The 17123-nt window shown below is 39.1% G+C and overlaps 1 protein-coding gene across 3 annotated transcripts in view; it reads right to left on the bottom strand.

Annotated features, from left to right (window-relative positions):
• Positions 1-17123, bottom strand: part of NLN (neurolysin) — an 89385-nt gene that overhangs the window by 30712 nt on the left and 41550 nt on the right. For 2 of the 3 annotated variants that reach the window (XM_044772414.2, XM_014856356.3), the window contains exons 3-7: positions 16928-17076; positions 8377-8484; positions 5749-5851; positions 4965-5125; positions 723-858 (exon numbers count right to left, since the gene is read on the bottom strand). In XM_044772414.2, the coding sequence (XP_044628349.1) occupies positions 723-858; positions 4965-5125; positions 5749-5851; positions 8377-8484; positions 16928-17076 (657 nt within the window). The remainder of the gene's footprint in view (positions 1-722; positions 859-4964; positions 5126-5748; positions 5852-8376; positions 8485-16927; positions 17077-17123) is intronic. The other variant, XM_044772406.2, reaches the window with a different exon arrangement.

The following is a 17123-nucleotide window of genomic DNA, read 5'->3' on the forward strand; positions in this document are numbered from 1 at the left end:
TTTTTTTGTTTGTTTGTTTTGAGGAAGATTAGCCCTGAGCTAACATCTGCTGCCAATCCTCCTCTTTTTGCTGAGCAAGACTGGCCCTGAGCTAACATCTGTGCCCATCTTCCTCTACTTTATATGCGGGATGCCTGCCACAGCATGGCTTGCCAAGCGGTGCCAGGTCCACACCGGGGATCTGAACCAGCAAACCCTGGGCCGCCTAAGCGGAACATGAGAACTTAACTGCTGTACCTGGTCCCTAGATAACAGTTTTGATGTATATTATTTTATATTACTTTTGTATATAATAACTTGCTTCTGGAAGATAAAATTTTTTGTTATTTATATATGTTTTCTTTTCATTTATGTCACAATTGTCAACATATTTCACATGGATTCATACACACATAAACACTCTTAGCAGTGAACAAAGCTGATACTCTCTGTAAGACCCTAGATGTCTTTTTGGGAAGGAGTATAACAATCCTAGTCAAGATACAAGAAGAATGAAGCAAGGACTACAATAATAATATAAACAACCAGCAACTCTTAGAATCAAGCACAGTATCTAACACACAGTAGGTGATCAATACATTTCTCTTGAATGAATGAAAAACAGGATGTCCTCAAAGGCACATTAGGTTCTGAGGCCCTCTGTCAAGTTTGTATCATGCAGCAAAACAGTCATAGAAAGAAAGAAACAGAAATCTACAAGTGATTACAAAAGAAGACCTCACCCAGAAAGGCTGTCACACGGCTTGTGGTCTTCGCAGTGTTCATTTCAAGGACGAAGTCAGCGTGAGTACTATAGCCGAGTAGTTGGGCTACTTTGGCCCGCAGGGGGAGTAGCTGCTGCAGAATTATGGTGTTTTCCTAGTAATAAACATCAACGAAAACAAAGGTCAATAATTAGTTTGTCCAAAGCACTTAAAAGAAGAGTAATTACATGTATTTTTAGGTTGGTGAAACTGTCACATATTTTTAGACCATCTTACCTTCTACTAAATTATTCCAATTCAGTGTTACAGACTTTTTCTTGACTCATGATCCAATTATATTTCTGAAATAATTGACTTTTTAAACCTCAGGAGATCGTTCTGAGGTCCTAATGAAATTTTAGGTACTGTTAAACATAGAGTGAAACGTATTCTTAAGGACTATAGAGATTCCACATTTAATCTCATTGACAGGACTGCACCAAATATTGGTACCTAAAATTTTTTTTTTATTATGGTAACATATACATAACACAAAATTTGCCGGTTTATGTTTACACCCATTAGTATGGCTATTATCAAAAAAACAGAAAATAATGTGTTGACAAGATGTAGAGAATTTGAAACCTTTGTGCGTTGCTGACGGGAATGTAAAATGGTGCAGTTGCTGCTGAAAATGACATTGCAATTTCTCAAAAATTAAACACAGAATTACCATATGATCCAGCAATTCCACTTGCGGGTATATATCCCAAAGAAGTGGAAGCAGGGACTCAAACAGATATTTGTACATCTGTGTTGACTGCAGCATTATGTGAATAACAGCCAAGTGGCAGAAGCAACCCAATATCCATCCGTGGATGAATGGATAAAGAAAATGTGGTATACACATACAATGGAATATTATTCAGCCTTAAAAAGGAAAGACATTTTGACATATGCTAAAACAACCATAAACCTTGAAGACATTATGCTAAGTGAAATAACCTAGTCACAAAAGGACAAATATTATATGAGGTTCCTAGAGTAGTCAAATTCATAGAGACAGAGAGTAGAACGGTGGATACCAGGGGCTGGGGGACCGAGAATGTGAAGTTAGTGTTCAACGGGTACAGAGTTTCAGTTGGGAAAGATGGAAAAGTCTGGAGATGAATGGTAGTGATGGTTGCACAACAATATGAATATATTTAATGCCACAGAACTCTACACTTAAAAATGTTTCAGGGATTGTTTTTCAAATTATTACAAACATTTTTTTGTATTTTATTTGTATTAAAAATATAAATAATGATGTTGCTTTATTTAATTTTTAACAGTTAAAGGAAAAGTCATCTCCTAGAGAAAGTGGATTAAATGTTGAGGTCAAAGAAAAATTGCTCCCAATGATTAAGTAAGCAAATTATTTATAGACATGTTTCTAAGGAAGATCACACACTGAGGTCAGACATTTGGCTCCACCACTTAATAGCTGTCTGACCTTTGGTAAGTCTCTTACCTTTCTGTGCCTCAGTTTTCTCATCTGCAAGAAGTGGATAATAAACATAGCTAAGTCATAGGGGTATAACGACGATTAAAATGAGAAAATATGTGAAGTACATAGAAAAGTGCCTAGTACAAGAGTGACACTATATAATTATCTGCTATAATTATTACTTTAAAACTAGAGTGGAAACATGCATAGGAGAAATACGTGATATAATTCTCCAAGTTCTAAAATTAACTAGTTTTGAATTTTTCTTTCACCATGTTCAGTTTTCTTAGACCTTCTCGCTTGACTGTCAATTTTCTCCCAATATCTATTGGCCCATTCTTTATTTAGTAAGAGAATTCTCTGAGTTTTTGCTGGACACAGGGTCACCTGACTACCTTTCCCTGCCGCCCTTAAAGCTAGTTGTGGTGACGTGGTACACAGTGGGACAATGGACTGTGAATGAGGTGATGAGAGAAATTGCTGGGTCATCTCCTTAAAGATGCTTGTCTTGCTAGCTGTGAACTGAAGATGACAATGATGACCTTGGAAGCCATAATACTGAGGACGGCAGAGCTGTCCTCCAGCTCTGGATCACTCGCCTCCGTAGGGTTAGTTGCAAGACAAATAAATCTTCTTTTAAAAATTGTGGTAAAACATATATAACATAAAATATGCCATTTTAACCATTTTTAAGTGTATAATTCAGTGGCGTTGATTACCTTCACACTGTTGTGCAACCATTACTATTTCCAAAATTTTTCCAACATTCCAAACAGAAACTTGGTAACCATTAAGCAATGATTCTCCAGTCTCCCCAGCCCCTCATAACCACTAATCCTTTCTGAAGAGAAATAACGTTTATCTTGAGTCACTGTGCTTTTGGTTGGCTTTTGTATAGTTGCTTAACCTGTACCCTAACACCACAGAAACTGATATCAGGAATCAGGAGCTGCTATAACAAAAATGAAAAGCGTGCAGGAATGGAAGGTGAGGACAGTCACTGCAGGCTGAGAAGCTGGTAATCCTCATTGTATCGTGGATAACATTTGTTAAAACTACTGCTTTCCATAACTTGCTTGGAAGGCAGGCCAATTACCTACTGGGTCTCTGCTCTAGGGGAATTGTTTGGGAAAACTAATAATTATGGTGTGTGTTTGTTGGTATTTATTGCTTTTAGAAAGAGTACATGAGAGGGATGAACTCAAGTGAGAATTGGTCAGTTTGCAGAAACAAAAGGAAAAGAATTCTGCTAACAGAGGTCAGCAGATGACTGGGGCTTCAGATGGCTGGAAAAGCCAATTGCTCTGTACTCCTAACATCAGGAGAAAAGATCGTCACTCAGAGTTATTGAACTGTGGAGATTAGTTTGAGAATGCTGCCTTCCTCCTCAAGCCTACTGTTTCAGAGGGCCCAGGAGCAGACCTCATTAACTTGAGAAAAAGCAGGATGTATATGATACAAGAGCTGGTATATAAGAAAATATCTGGTAGGTTTAAGAACTATGACCAAAAGTGGTATTTGGATGTAGTTATTTTAACAGGAATCCGGAAGCAAACAGACAAGAAACCTATTAAGTTTTTGAAGGAATTTTATTACCAAAGATATTGTAAGCCTGACCTACAAAAGCTTGTGGTTATTTGACTCCTAAAGCAACCCTCAGGCTTCAAACCAGCATCAGCAGGTATCTATACCAGCAGCTGCCCTGGATATGATCATGGAGGGTTATGGACAAGAAAGAATTGCCTGCAGGCAAAACCAGGGACCACGGAGTACTATTGCTAAAGAAATTCCCGCTGGAAAGGAGACCCAAATAAGCCCAATAAGCTTTCTGAGGAAACTGACGAGAGCACGGAATCCTCACAATTCCTGCCAAATAGTTTTTAAAAATTGGTATGGGCCTGCTAGCTTTCCCATTCTTTCCTTTTCCAAATGGGAGGTTTTAGTGTGTTTATTCTGCTCCTGTTCTACCACCGAAAGCGTGTATTGGGCGTGAGTGGCCCAGACAACTTGTCTCCTGTCTCAGAGGTTGCTGATCATGAGAAGCTATAGCTGGGGAGGACTCTGTATCACCCAGATCTTTGACTGTGTATCACAGGTCTTTGAGCTCCAGGCAGTAGCTGGTTGGGATCTGACAAACAGGCTTCGTGTGTAGAAAAAAATGTGCTCATGGTTATCCGAACAGCCAGAGAGGCAGACTGTGGCGAAGCTGGCTAGCTGACTCTGAGAATCCATTTCTAACTCTTCCTTTTTTCCTTTTAGGAATAGAATCACCTTAGCTGAGCAAATGGCTGTCACCTAAAGATTACATTTCCCAGACTCTCCTTGCAGCTAGATATGGCTATCTGATGGAATTTGGGTCAATAGGATGTGAATGGTGTTGATGGATACCATTTCCAGGTCTTCTTCCTAAAGATGCTTGCTCTGTACTTAATTTTCCCTTTCCCCAACAGGGTGGGAAATGGTGACAACTGGAATGGCCTTGGAAGTGACTTGCTGAGGAGACAGAGATGCCCCACCAGCCCTGAACTGTTGACTTGGGAGAAGAATACAACTTTTAGTTGATTTAACCCATTCTATTTTTATTAGAACAGCTTAGCCTGTGGCCATACCAAGCAGGCTGCCAACAAGCAAAGAAAAAGCTACAAGTCTTGTAGGTTTGAGGAATGAGGAAGCATAACGCTCACACAAACAGGAATATCAATCTCTGAGCTGACTTCAACATTAGTGAACAAAACAAACGCTTTCCTTAAAATCTTCCATAAAAACAAAAGAAAGACAAACATTTATAGTACCTCTTTGCACCTTGTATTAAAAGCCATTTCCATCTTCCTTCTGGTCTCAGGGATACAACATTTCTTCATGACAGGAAAGTAATGTGGATATTTCAAGGTAACTTTATACTTGTCATCACCTGCCTTTTCTAAACTGTCAATGAAATCATCAGGAAGAGCACCTGCAAAAGATGTTCTCAGACATCAAGTTTTCCATTCATCGTTGGTTTATTCAGCATTGGCATGGTGCCTTTAAGAAGCTCTAGGAATTTTGTGGAGTAACTGAAATTCAAGTAAAATCACGACAATCCTTATAATATTGTTTTGATGTTCTTGGAATGGGGGTGGTGGTTAGGGACAGGTGGCTTAAGAGATGGTAATTCAAAATATGAACAGGCTTCAGTGCATTTGTACAGATGGTGTTTTGATGGATAACCAGCAAGATTAAGCCAAAAAAGATCCAGAACAGAATAAGAAGAGACTAGTTTAAGTTACAATGTAGGGGACATTGTGCGAGAAAAAAATTTCCAGGCACTGAAGGTGGTTAAACACCAGCATAAGTTACCAAGAAAGATTATGAAATCTCCCCTGGACCGTCTCTAGAAACAGCACACGTTCTTGTTAGCCTAAAATCTAGGCGTAGTTTGGTTGTCTTTTCTGTAGCAGGGGTGGTGGGTTCTGTAGAAGTTACTGGATCATTTTTTAAAGAATTCTTTTAACTTTGATTTGGCAAACTGTGAGGTGACATTATTTGCTTAAATTATATCATTTAATCTAGAAAAATAACAAAATAACAAAATTTTACCAAGTTCAGCCTTGGAAAATACAAGGAAGGTATCATCCTCATTGAGGTTTTTGTTAAAGTCAATACACAGCTCACTCATTTTTTTCTTCATTGCTTTGATTTCCTGAAACGAAGATATAAATGCAGGACATTAACAATAAAACAAAACTTTCATTTTTATCACTATCAGTTAAGTAAGTTTCACTTTTATATGAAGATTGGCTTCTGTACCCAACCCTCAGGATGTACTTTCTCACAGATGTGCTTGATAAAATAGTTTTTTGCAGTCTTGTGTGTTGTGTCCACGAATATCTGTAGGTAACATGTACAAAAAGGCAATCCTGGCAATGTGTTAGCAATTAGTTGCAAACTTGCAAGTACTAAATAAATTTAGGAGGTATAGTTAAAGCAGAGTCTGGCACATAGCATACACACTATAAATAGTTGATGAATGAATAAATGAATCTAATAGTCGGTTAATAACTACCATATTTCTAATCTTTCCTAATTCAAAATTTTAATTTAGTAAATCAGTATTCGGTGCTGAAGTAAACAAGAGATAAGAAGTGAGTAATTAATTCTACGGTTGCTTTGGAAAAAAGGTTATGTCTTAGTTTTATAGAGATTTTGCAAATTAAGGTGATTTATGGGCCTTAATATTTGTATAAAAAATATTAGGTGGGAAATCAAAGGAAGCAATAAGAAGGCAATCACAAAAAAAAAAAATGCAATAATTTTATTAACCTGTTCCACTCTCCTGAAAAGGCTAGAGAATGAAATTTACATAAACCACACTGGTTCTCAAACTGTGGCCCTGAGGAAGCATCAACACCACCTGGGAATTGGTTAAAAATGCAAATTCTTATTTATTTATTTATTTTTAATAGAGGTTTTTTTTTCGCTTTTTTTTTTTTGAGGAAGATTAGCCCTGAGCTAACTGCTGCCAATCCTCCTCTTTTTACTGAGGAAGACTGGCCCTGAGCTCACATCCGTGCCCATCTTCCTCTACTTTATATGTGGGATGCCTACCACAGCATGGCTTTTGCCAAGCGGTGCCATGTCCGTACCCGGGATCTGAAAAGGCGAACCCCGGACTGCCAAGAAGCGGAACGTGCGAACTTAACTGCTGCGTCACGGGGCCAGCCCCAAAAATGAAAATTCTTGATACCCACACCAAACCTACTGAAACACAAACTTTCAGAGATGGGGCCGTGTAACCAGAGCTTTAACAAGCCCTGCAGGTAATTGTGAAGGACACTAAATCTGAGACTGTCAACTTCACACATGCTGCACAGTGTCATTTTTAGACACTCTGATTGTGTCCCCAAGCTCCCTTCCACCTCTCCCCCACTCTACAGGAGCCATGTACCTTGGGTGGGACCTGATCCTATCTGAAGTTCCAGGGGTGTGACTCTACCCCAGTTAGGTAATCCTATCCACACTGCAGTAGTGACTGGTTCATAACCCAGGCCTGGCATTCTTCTCACTGAAAGGGGATTCAGGATTAGGCATATGATCCAATCTGGGTCATTAAGACATGAGAGGAAGTTTGATGGGGGCTTCTCTATGTTCTTATGGATGGTGGGGATTTTAGACTTCCAGCCATTTTAGTGATAAAAGGAAGCCAACCTTCCAATAACACTAACACTGAGGAAGACATAGGAGAGAAATAGAAAGATCAGGGGGCCAACGGCACCACTGAGCATCTGGAGCAAACTAACCTGTGAACCCCAACTACCTCAGACCTTCCAGTCATATAAGCAAATAAATCTCTTCTATTGTTTAAACTGTATCAATAGGGTTTTGTTAGCTGTAACCAAACACGTTTTAACTAATGCAGTGTTCATGCCCCAAAGAGAACTGATGATGGACTAGGAAGGCAAAGGGTCAGGTAAGCGAGATCAGTCACATTTCTCCTGTAACTGGGATGAAGAGGATACAAGGTGATGAAAAGGCATTCAGGTGAGAGAAAGGTGCCCATATCTCAGTGGTGCCTTCAGGTATGGCTACCAAGCTGACACACTTGGTTTGGATGTCCTTCAAACTTGTTTCCAGTTCTACTGGCTGGAAGTATGACCTGCAAATAAATCATGGGTTATATTTCCTGTCCAAGAAGAATGAGTTAATTCCGTAACCAAGTCTACTTCTGAAGCTGGAAGATTTGACTAACATTAGACAAAAAAAAAATGTTTGAGAAGCACTTTTCAGCAGCTAATCTCTCCATCTTTAAAGGGCATTTATTAATCATAAGGTGTTCCATTCCAAAGTGCTGGTTTTAAAGCTCTCCATCGTATGAATTTTATTACCAGTGCCCTATCTCTGTATGACCAAGGGAGTGAGAATACAAATCATCTATTAAGACCCACAACTATCTATTGGAGAATGTAAAAGAGAGTAGGGAAAATAAGCCCAGGACACACGAAACAAATAAAATCTGGACAGGATCAAAGAACAACTAACTTATCAGTTGTTGCCAGTCACCAGGAGGTTAATAGGAGTTGGAGAATTTAAAACCATTCACTACCAAATACATTGTAAACAGATTTGTATTATGCATTATATCCCATATTACAAACGTGTTTCCCTATTTCCTGTTTTTTGTTGTATTTATTTATTTTTTATATATGAGAAAAGGAAACATAAACTCACATTTTGTACTTGTTCTGGAAGATGGAGCCCATTCCTTTTCCCCATTTTAACTGACTTTTCCAAGTATCGTCTGGCTTCAGGTTTTATCTTCCCCAGATCGCAGGTTTCCTGAAATTAAAGAGTGTGACAACTATTTCTGTTACTAGAGTGCATGAGTAAATTATAAACTGTGAGGCCAAAGCAAATTTATTCATCATCTCTGTTGGGCTATGAGGCACATAGGTGATTAAGGCAGGCCTTTTTGAAGACACAATTTCTTTTATGCTTTAGTGAGCTTCTGCTCATTTAAAACAGAAAAATTAAATACATAAAAGGCTAACCAGAATTGCCTTGCTTTGCATCAGAATCAAGAGTGCCTGTACCACTTGAAAGTGTGATAATAGAAACATTTGCATAATCTCATTCTGAGTATTCTCTATGACTGAGTGGTCTTTTTCACAAAACATATTCCTTATCACAAATCATCTGGATTTAATTTTCTATCATTTGCTAACCTGGTTCCACTTGAGAGGCAGGAATAGAAATAATGGGCAAATTCTACACAAATGGAGAGTGGGACTCCTTTGCCAACATACCAAACATGGACAGCAGGATAAAACCCCAGTCAAAGGCTTCCAACACTTCAGAAATGCCTTACTGCCATTTGGCAACAGAAATCGAGGGACTACAGCAAGCTGCGTATGAACAAGTATCTGGGGACAATGAGTCAGCGCTGCACAAAGAGGAGGAGAGCTGGACAGTACACTTGACGCTGCAGGCAGCAGCACAAACAACACTCCTCAAAACAACGGAGGGCCCTGGAGGAGAAGGGAAAATTCCCCAGGCCGTGGCAAGGTAATAAAAACACCAGATGTTTTTTCAAAACAGGCAGCAGAATATACACGGCACATCTGGATGGCTGGTCAGTTTGTGGTCCTTGGGTGGAAAAGGATGCCAGACAGACTCAGCAGGTGTAACGGATTCAGTCTGGTTGAGAGTCTAAGAGGGCCTTCAGTCCTAGAGCCTCAGAGACCTCTCCGCCTTAGAGACCCACCATTGGTTGCACTCTCTCTCCATGAAAGACCTGGGTTGTCCATCCCTGAGCTTTTCATTTTCCCAACTAATTAGATCTTTAAAAGAACGGTGCTTAGCTTTAGAGCCTGCATGTTAGATCGTTGGTGCAAGGCTCTTGCTGCAATAATTCTGTAATTTGTTTTACATTTTGTTGCAGCAGGTAAATACAGAGTTGTATTTTAACTGAGGGTACTACTTCATACAACAATCTGTATCTCACTTTGCCTACCAATAAAAAAACTTATGTTATTGTACTAAAGCACTTGTTGTGCATACATTACCCACAGTAATGAGTTTATTTCCTCTGTGTTTATTCTCAGTGGAGGCAGAGAACAGTTAGACTCCTTTTTCCATAATAACCTCCTTTATGTCCTTGGAGAATTTCTGAGTACGCTGGCATTACTGGAGTTGGAACTCTCCCCCTAGCTGGTATTGGCACACACTGGGATCCCAGCAGCGGGTGCCTGCAATGTGAAGAAACCCAGAATGGGCAGGGAGATAACTGGGCTGTGGGCTGGTTCCCTCAGGGATGGCCAACAGTTCAAACCACAGCGTTCCTGGGGATGTGATTAACCTGGGTCAATCACGGCTGTCTTTAACAGCGCCAGAAAGTCTGTCCTGAGGTGTGGGGTGTGGCAACAAGAGTCCCTAGACAGTAAAATACTGGAAGATGTAAGGTTGGGGAGAACCTAGGCAGTAGCTAGGTGTAGCAGGGGGAGAGGAAAAAAATCCCTGGTGAGAAAAGCCTGACAAGAGCTAGGTAAGCTGTGAAGGATCCAAGCGAGTAGGTTGAGATCCAGAGCAGAGGGCCTCGGCAGAAGCCAGGAACATAGCTGGACAGCAGTGTGGGTACCCGGGTTCCCAGTGTTCACCTGGTCACATCTGGCCCTGAGCTTAGGACAGACTTCATCACAAGTCTCACCAGCTGAAGTAAGCAGAATGCTTACTCTCTACACTATGCCTGATCAGGGTGGGCTCTCACACTAGGTGGGCCTGGACTCGCCATGTCAGGGAGGGGCAGGGCCGCCACTTCAGAAAGTCCGGAAGTATACTCAGCATAGTAAGCTCAAAACTCGTTGTCTAGGTTAGATGAAACTACTCACTCTCCAAATAGGTAAAACAAGTGTAAACAGGTGGAAGGATGTTCTGAGAAAAATCAGCACTGAATTAGGTCTAATTAAAATATGACTAATTATCTGTAACCAAATATTTGACTTACTGCAAGAATGACACTTAACAAAAATCAGACTCAATTATAACCAGACACCTTTTGCCAGTCAGACTCTGAGGTCTTGGGAAATCTCCGGAGGTCTCTGGTAGGAGTAAGGCACTTCTAAAATGTGCTTCTAAAGCACATTCCTGTCCAGAGCTGATTATAATAATATTCCCCCTTCCAGCCTCCAGGCAAGGTCAGCATTACTGCCCAAGGATTTCCTAGGAGAGACTCAGCAAACACTCGTGGACTGCTCTGCTGTGGTGGCACCTTCCTTCCTGAACAAGAATTTAATCCCCTTGAATCTGAACCAGGTCTCAGGTCTCTTTGGGTGAAGTTTCTCCTCTTTGGGGGCGGGGGTGTGGCGTGGGGCAGGGGTGGGGCTTAAATTCTCTGAAGTAATTTTCAAATTTATATAATCTGACAGCACGAGCTCTTATTTTCATCTCTGTGATGACGTTATTTCCCCTCTAACTTCCTCTTGTAACAAAAAGCTTTTAAAATACACACACACACACATTCTTACATGTATGCTTGTACACTCATTTTACAGATAAGTTAAATGATCTTCCCAAGATCACACACAGCTATTCAGTGGTAAAAATGGGGCTAGAAATAAATTCTTCAAATTGTTAGTTTAGCACTTTTCCCAATATGCCATACTACTACATTACCATCCTTAATTCATTATCTAGTCTTTAAAATTTCATAACAAAAAATGAAAAATTTTCTTAACTTCTCTCAAATCCTCCCCACCTTCTGTCCCATGACTTTGTCCTTTTCTTCACAAGACCTTCACATTCTCAGGTTCTAAAATATGTAAATAAAAAATTATTTCAAAGGGAGCTCTCACACACTGCTGGTGGGAGTGCAAACTGGTGCAGCCACTATGGAAAACAGTATGGAGATTCCTCAAAAAATTAAGAATAGACCTACCTTATGACCCAGCCATCCTACTACTGGGTATATATCCAAAGAACACGAAAACACTACTTCGAAAAGATACATGCACCCCTATGTTCACTGCAGCATTATTCACAATAGCTAAGACTTGGAAGCAACCTAGGTGCCCATCAATGGGTGAATGGATAAAGAAGATGTGGTAGGTATATACAATGCAATACTACTCAGCCATAAAAAAAGATGAAATCTTGCTATTCGTGACAACACGGATGGACCCTGAGGGCATTATGTTAAGCAAAGTCAGTCAGATGGAAAAAGCCAAACACCATATGATCTCACTCATAGATAGAAGATAAAACAACAACAAACAAACAAACACGTAGACAACAGAGAATAGATTGATGGTTACCTAAGGGGAGGAACGGAGTGGAAAGGCCAAAGGGGTATAAGGGTACATGTGTACAGTGACAGATGGCAATTAAGACTTTCGGTGGTGAACACAACTTAGTCTACACAGACAGTGAAATACAATGATGTACGCCGGAAATTTATCTGTTATAAACCAATGTTACCTCAAAAAAAATTATTTCAGTGGGATTTGCTGTGTTGTGTATACAAAGTAGAAATTACAACGTTGCTAAAAGAACTCTGAAGATTAAACAGTAGATTCCTCTGAATATCATTTAGAAAAACTGATTCATAAGCTTTGAATATGCTAAAGAAACATAATAAGACAATAGAGTATAATATAGATAATCATGGAAAAGCTAAAATAGAGGTATAACATTTAATTAAACGTGTCATATTTGCAGTTTCATTCCCTTTTTTTCTGTTTTTTTCAGCCAGTTATGTTTACTCTTAGGTTTCTAACCTACTTTTGTGAAGAAGACATTCTTAGGCGGCTACCTGCCTTCCTGGGCAGGAGGTTGCAGAGAGGCCTGCTTGCTGACCACTAACTCGATAGACCATTCTCTGCTGAGTGTGAACCAGAGGCAGAGTGAGGACACTGGGAGGGGAACTACACTACATGAAGACACTTTTTAACTGGGGCTAGTTCAGTTCCACTGGACGTAGAGCTCCTATTTATGCAAGGTGCTAGGGAAACAGATGAATATCCTTGAGGTGCTGTAAGTAATAGGAAGGAAAAAAAGATACATTAGCAGATAATATCAATATCACATGGTGAGTGAAAAGAGAGGTAAGTACTGGGGAAGCACAAAAGAGGGGCGCCTGGCTAACGAGGAAACTAAGGCAAGGTAGTTGATGCTTTATATTGGGTCTCTAGGCTTTTAAGAGCCTGACAAAATTACAAGTTTCAGTAGTATTGATTATTACTAACAACTAGACTTAAACATTTCAAAATCAAGAAGGAACGGTAGGTTAAGGGAATTACCATTACTATGTTGAATTCTGCACATAGTTTTTCCTTTTTCTTTGGCCATGGTTTTTTTTTTTCAAGGAAGATTAGCCCTGAGCTAATTGCTGCCAATCCTCCTCTTTTTGCTGAGGAAGGCTGGCCCTGAGCTAACACCCGTGCCCATCTTCCTCTACTTTATATGTGGGATGCCTAGCACAGCATGGCGTGCCAAGCGGTGCCATGTCTGTACCCAGGATCTGAACCAGCGGACCCCGGGCCACCAGAAGCAGAACGTGGGCACTTAAATGCTGTGCCACCAGGTTGGCCCTTTTGGCCCTGGTTTTAAGGCACTGATTCTTGTATTTTAATTTAGCACTAGGCCTCCATGGCTGGTAGAGTAGAAGATCAGATAATGCTTAAAAGCATCTTTACTTAATCCCATGACCTATTCATTTACACTGTAACATTAAAACTTTTCTGTTTAAATCACTAATTGGCTAAGATGAATTTGGCAAGACCAAAGCCCACAGCTCTGAAAAAAATATAAACAACATTACAACAGATAACTGTATTTTGCAATCTAGCTTGCATAATTCAGACTCTATTTCACTAAAGAATGCCTCTTGTGTACTTACTACTTAGCAGGGCACTGGAATAAAATATCATACGCCTGGATTGTTTTAACATGAAGACACTCGATACTTTTCTCACCAATATGGCTTGAAAGAGGGTCTATGAAACCTTTTTTGATCTTTGCTGGCTTTTTAGCCAATGGTTAAGAACCTTTGTCAGGACTGGAAAACACCAAGACCTGGGCCATAACTGCTGGCTTTTGATACCCGGACATTTTCTAGATAAAGGGTTGAGGAAATTCTTGTTTTCATTTCTTTTTCTTCTGGTAGAATTAGGATACATTTAATATGTTATGCGTCCATGTATAAAAAAGGATACCTCACAAGATTGGTGCAAAAGTTAAATTAGATAATTATATTGTTATACAAATGTAAAGTGGCGTTACTAGCCACACATTGGGAAGGAGGTAGGGAGACTAGCACACTGGTTAGTCTCATGTTCTCCTGTAATTTCATCCATCCATTTAGTCAACAAACTACTTAATTTGGAGATTCTGAAATATGACTGCAAGTTAGTTGATACTCCCTAAACTCAGATGCGGCATCCGTTGAATCCAGGAAGAGGGCAGTGACTAGTCAATCAATATAGTATGGCAGAAGTGACGCTATGTGACTTCTGAGAAAGACCATAAAATGCAATGCAGCTTCAGTGGAGTTTGTTGGAACACCCGCGTTGGAGCCCTGAGTCTCTATGAAAGAAGGCCTACTGGCTCGAGGCCGCCATGCTGTGAGGAAGACCAAAGGAGCCCACATAAAGCAACTACATGAAGATGCCTGGAGACGACATGAAGAGAGAGATGCCTGACTAGCCCCTATATCCTTCAGCTGCAGCCACTACTGCCTGAAACCACATGCAGGACTCCAAGAACTACCCAACTGAATCCTTTCTGAATTCTTCATCCACAAAAACTGTCAGAGAAAATAAAATGATTGTTCCTATTTTCAGCCACTAAGTTTTGGAGTAATATGTTATTCATCAATAGATAATGGAACCCTCATTGAGCACAGATTTTGCATAAAGAACTGTGAAATGTTATTTCACATTTCTATTCTTCATTTCTAAGTGAAAACTAACATGAGAGCTAAAATAATATTTTATATCCAATTAAGATGATATTATACTTGATTATTGTCTACATTGGTGGTATCTTGAGGCCTCAATAATATTCAGAGCATCCTCATTTTAGTAGAGCACGCCTGAAATTGCTGACTTCACATAAACTTAAGATCCTATTATTCAGCGTAATGAAGGCTTTATGTGTTATATCATGGTTGTCATACTTTACTTACAGTGTTACAGAGAAAAATAAACAGAATATTTAGATATATCTAACTTTGTCTTTTAGGTATGAATCAGATGAGATTTACCATTTATTAAAGTGTCCAACTCTAGCAGAAAACTGATACTGATAGTTCCAGATTTTAAAAGCTGCCTAAATAAACATAACTAATTTTCAAGGAAGGTGTTTAAAGGTAACAAAATTCATCAAACAAGCTCCAGTTCATAAATAAACACAATAGTTACTTTTTTGTTGTCCTGATGTAGCCTTAACAGACATTGTAAAAGTCCCTAAAAATGTTGACGTAATAATCTGCATGTATGAGAGCAATTATGCCTTTGGAAAGAGGGAAAAATTATGGAACCAAATATGGAACTACTGTAAATTATTATAATAAAAGCCTGAAGTGAACCAGCTCAAACAAATGAACAACTCTGACGAATGCACTGGTGTCGATCAGATCACCACAGTGTGCTAGTCCCCTGTCTAGTCCAGTAAACAGGGGGCCACGTGTTCCCAGAGTTAGCAGGATCAGTCCCCGATACAAACAAAATTTAAAAGCATAACAAAGAAATCTAACGTGACAAATCCCTCACATCTTTAAAATATTCATAAGAATCAGAGAAGGTGGAATAGTAACAAAAACGTTAGACATGATTAATAATGTTAAGACTGCAATATCTTTTTGAGGCTAGAAAATCCCAAATGAGAACTTAGAAATCAGGATGAAAACAGAATTAATCAAAGGAAATTAGAAATTCTGGGGGGAAGTTCTAAAATACATATATAATATACAGCTAGAAAGGAAATCAGATTATTTTGGGATGCAATAAAAATAGGAGACCATTTGGGCCATGATTTGAATCACAGAGAATAATAACTGGGCCCAAAAGGAGAAAAGAGAACAAGTTAACGAATAAAGAATAATCATAAAGTAATTTTAATTTATATTATTTTTAAAGTGCCAAAGATTAACTGTTGTGAACCACAGTGATGAATACAAATTACAGGGTGAAAAACTCTTGTCTGAGAGAACAGACAGTAAATATTTCTTACATATCTAAATAAAGTCTTGATTACATATTCTATAGTGAGCTACAAATAAAACATTTGAAATAAAACTGCTTTTTTTTTTCAACTCATCATAATTTGCTAAAAGGAACAAAAATTTGGGGGGGCTGGCCCCATGGCCGAGTGGTTAAGTTTGCACAATCTGCTTCAGTGGCCCAGGGTTTCGCTGGTTCGGATCTGGGCATGGACATGGCACTGCTCATCAGTCCATGCTGAGGTGGCATCCACATAGCACAACCAGAGGCACTCACAACTAGAATATACAACTATACACTGGGGGGCTTTGGGGAGAAGAAAAAAAAGGAATAAAAAAAAGATTGGCGACAGATGTTAGCTCTGGTGCCTATCTTTAAAAAAAAAAATTGAGATTTTGCATAAAGAAACATGCAAAATTAAACAAAAATGCCTAGAATTGTAAAACATTGGTTGTTTTCCAAATAAATTGCTGAACGTCATGAAAACAAAAACTGAAAGCAAAGACATGATGAAAATGCTAAGAAGCACATTGACATCAGTGATGAAAAGGTCAAAACCACTCAAGGCAGACCTGCCTAGAACATTCATTATCCATAATTTCCATGAGTCCTAAAAAATGTAAGGATGACAGACAGAAATGACACCACTGTGCAGCATCAAGAGTATGTCATCAACATCATGGCCAAAACCACACGATATTTATAGATAAACAACTCAATTTCATTTGCTTCTAGTCGATCTGATCTAATATAAATCTTGAAACATTTTGAAAATTCAAAGAGGTTTTCACATGTAACCATTAAGTTCATGATGGTTAAAAAGCCTTAGATTTATTAGACGTACACTCTTTTACACTTGGTCTTTAATTTTAAGTGAATGTAATTCGCAACTCAACACAAACCTAAGCAGTATAATATAACATTATATAACACTAAGCTATGCCCATTATTATAATAATTAGAAACAACATCTAGGAACATTTGAATACTTTTTCTCATTGGTCAAAGGTTTTCACTTTTTTATTGTACATTTTTTTCCTTTTAAATGGATTTATAACATCATTTACCTGTAAGTGAACAATTCTCCGAAATATATCTTCTCTCATGCTCATCTCAATATCAAAACGAGAAAGTCTCTTGTCTGCTTCTGTGCTTGCTGCCCGTACTTCTTTGTCAGAGGAGACGTGCTGGGGAAAGTCGAGCATGGTTCGCTCTACTGTTGACAGAGGAAAAAACTATAAGGACTCATCCAATCAGTATTAA

The sequence above is a fragment of the Equus asinus genome, chromosome 10, assembly GCF_041296235.1.
Source record: "Equus asinus isolate D_3611 breed Donkey chromosome 10, EquAss-T2T_v2, whole genome shotgun sequence".
In the NCBI taxonomy this organism is placed as follows: Eukaryota; Metazoa; Chordata; class Mammalia; order Perissodactyla; family Equidae; genus Equus; species Equus asinus.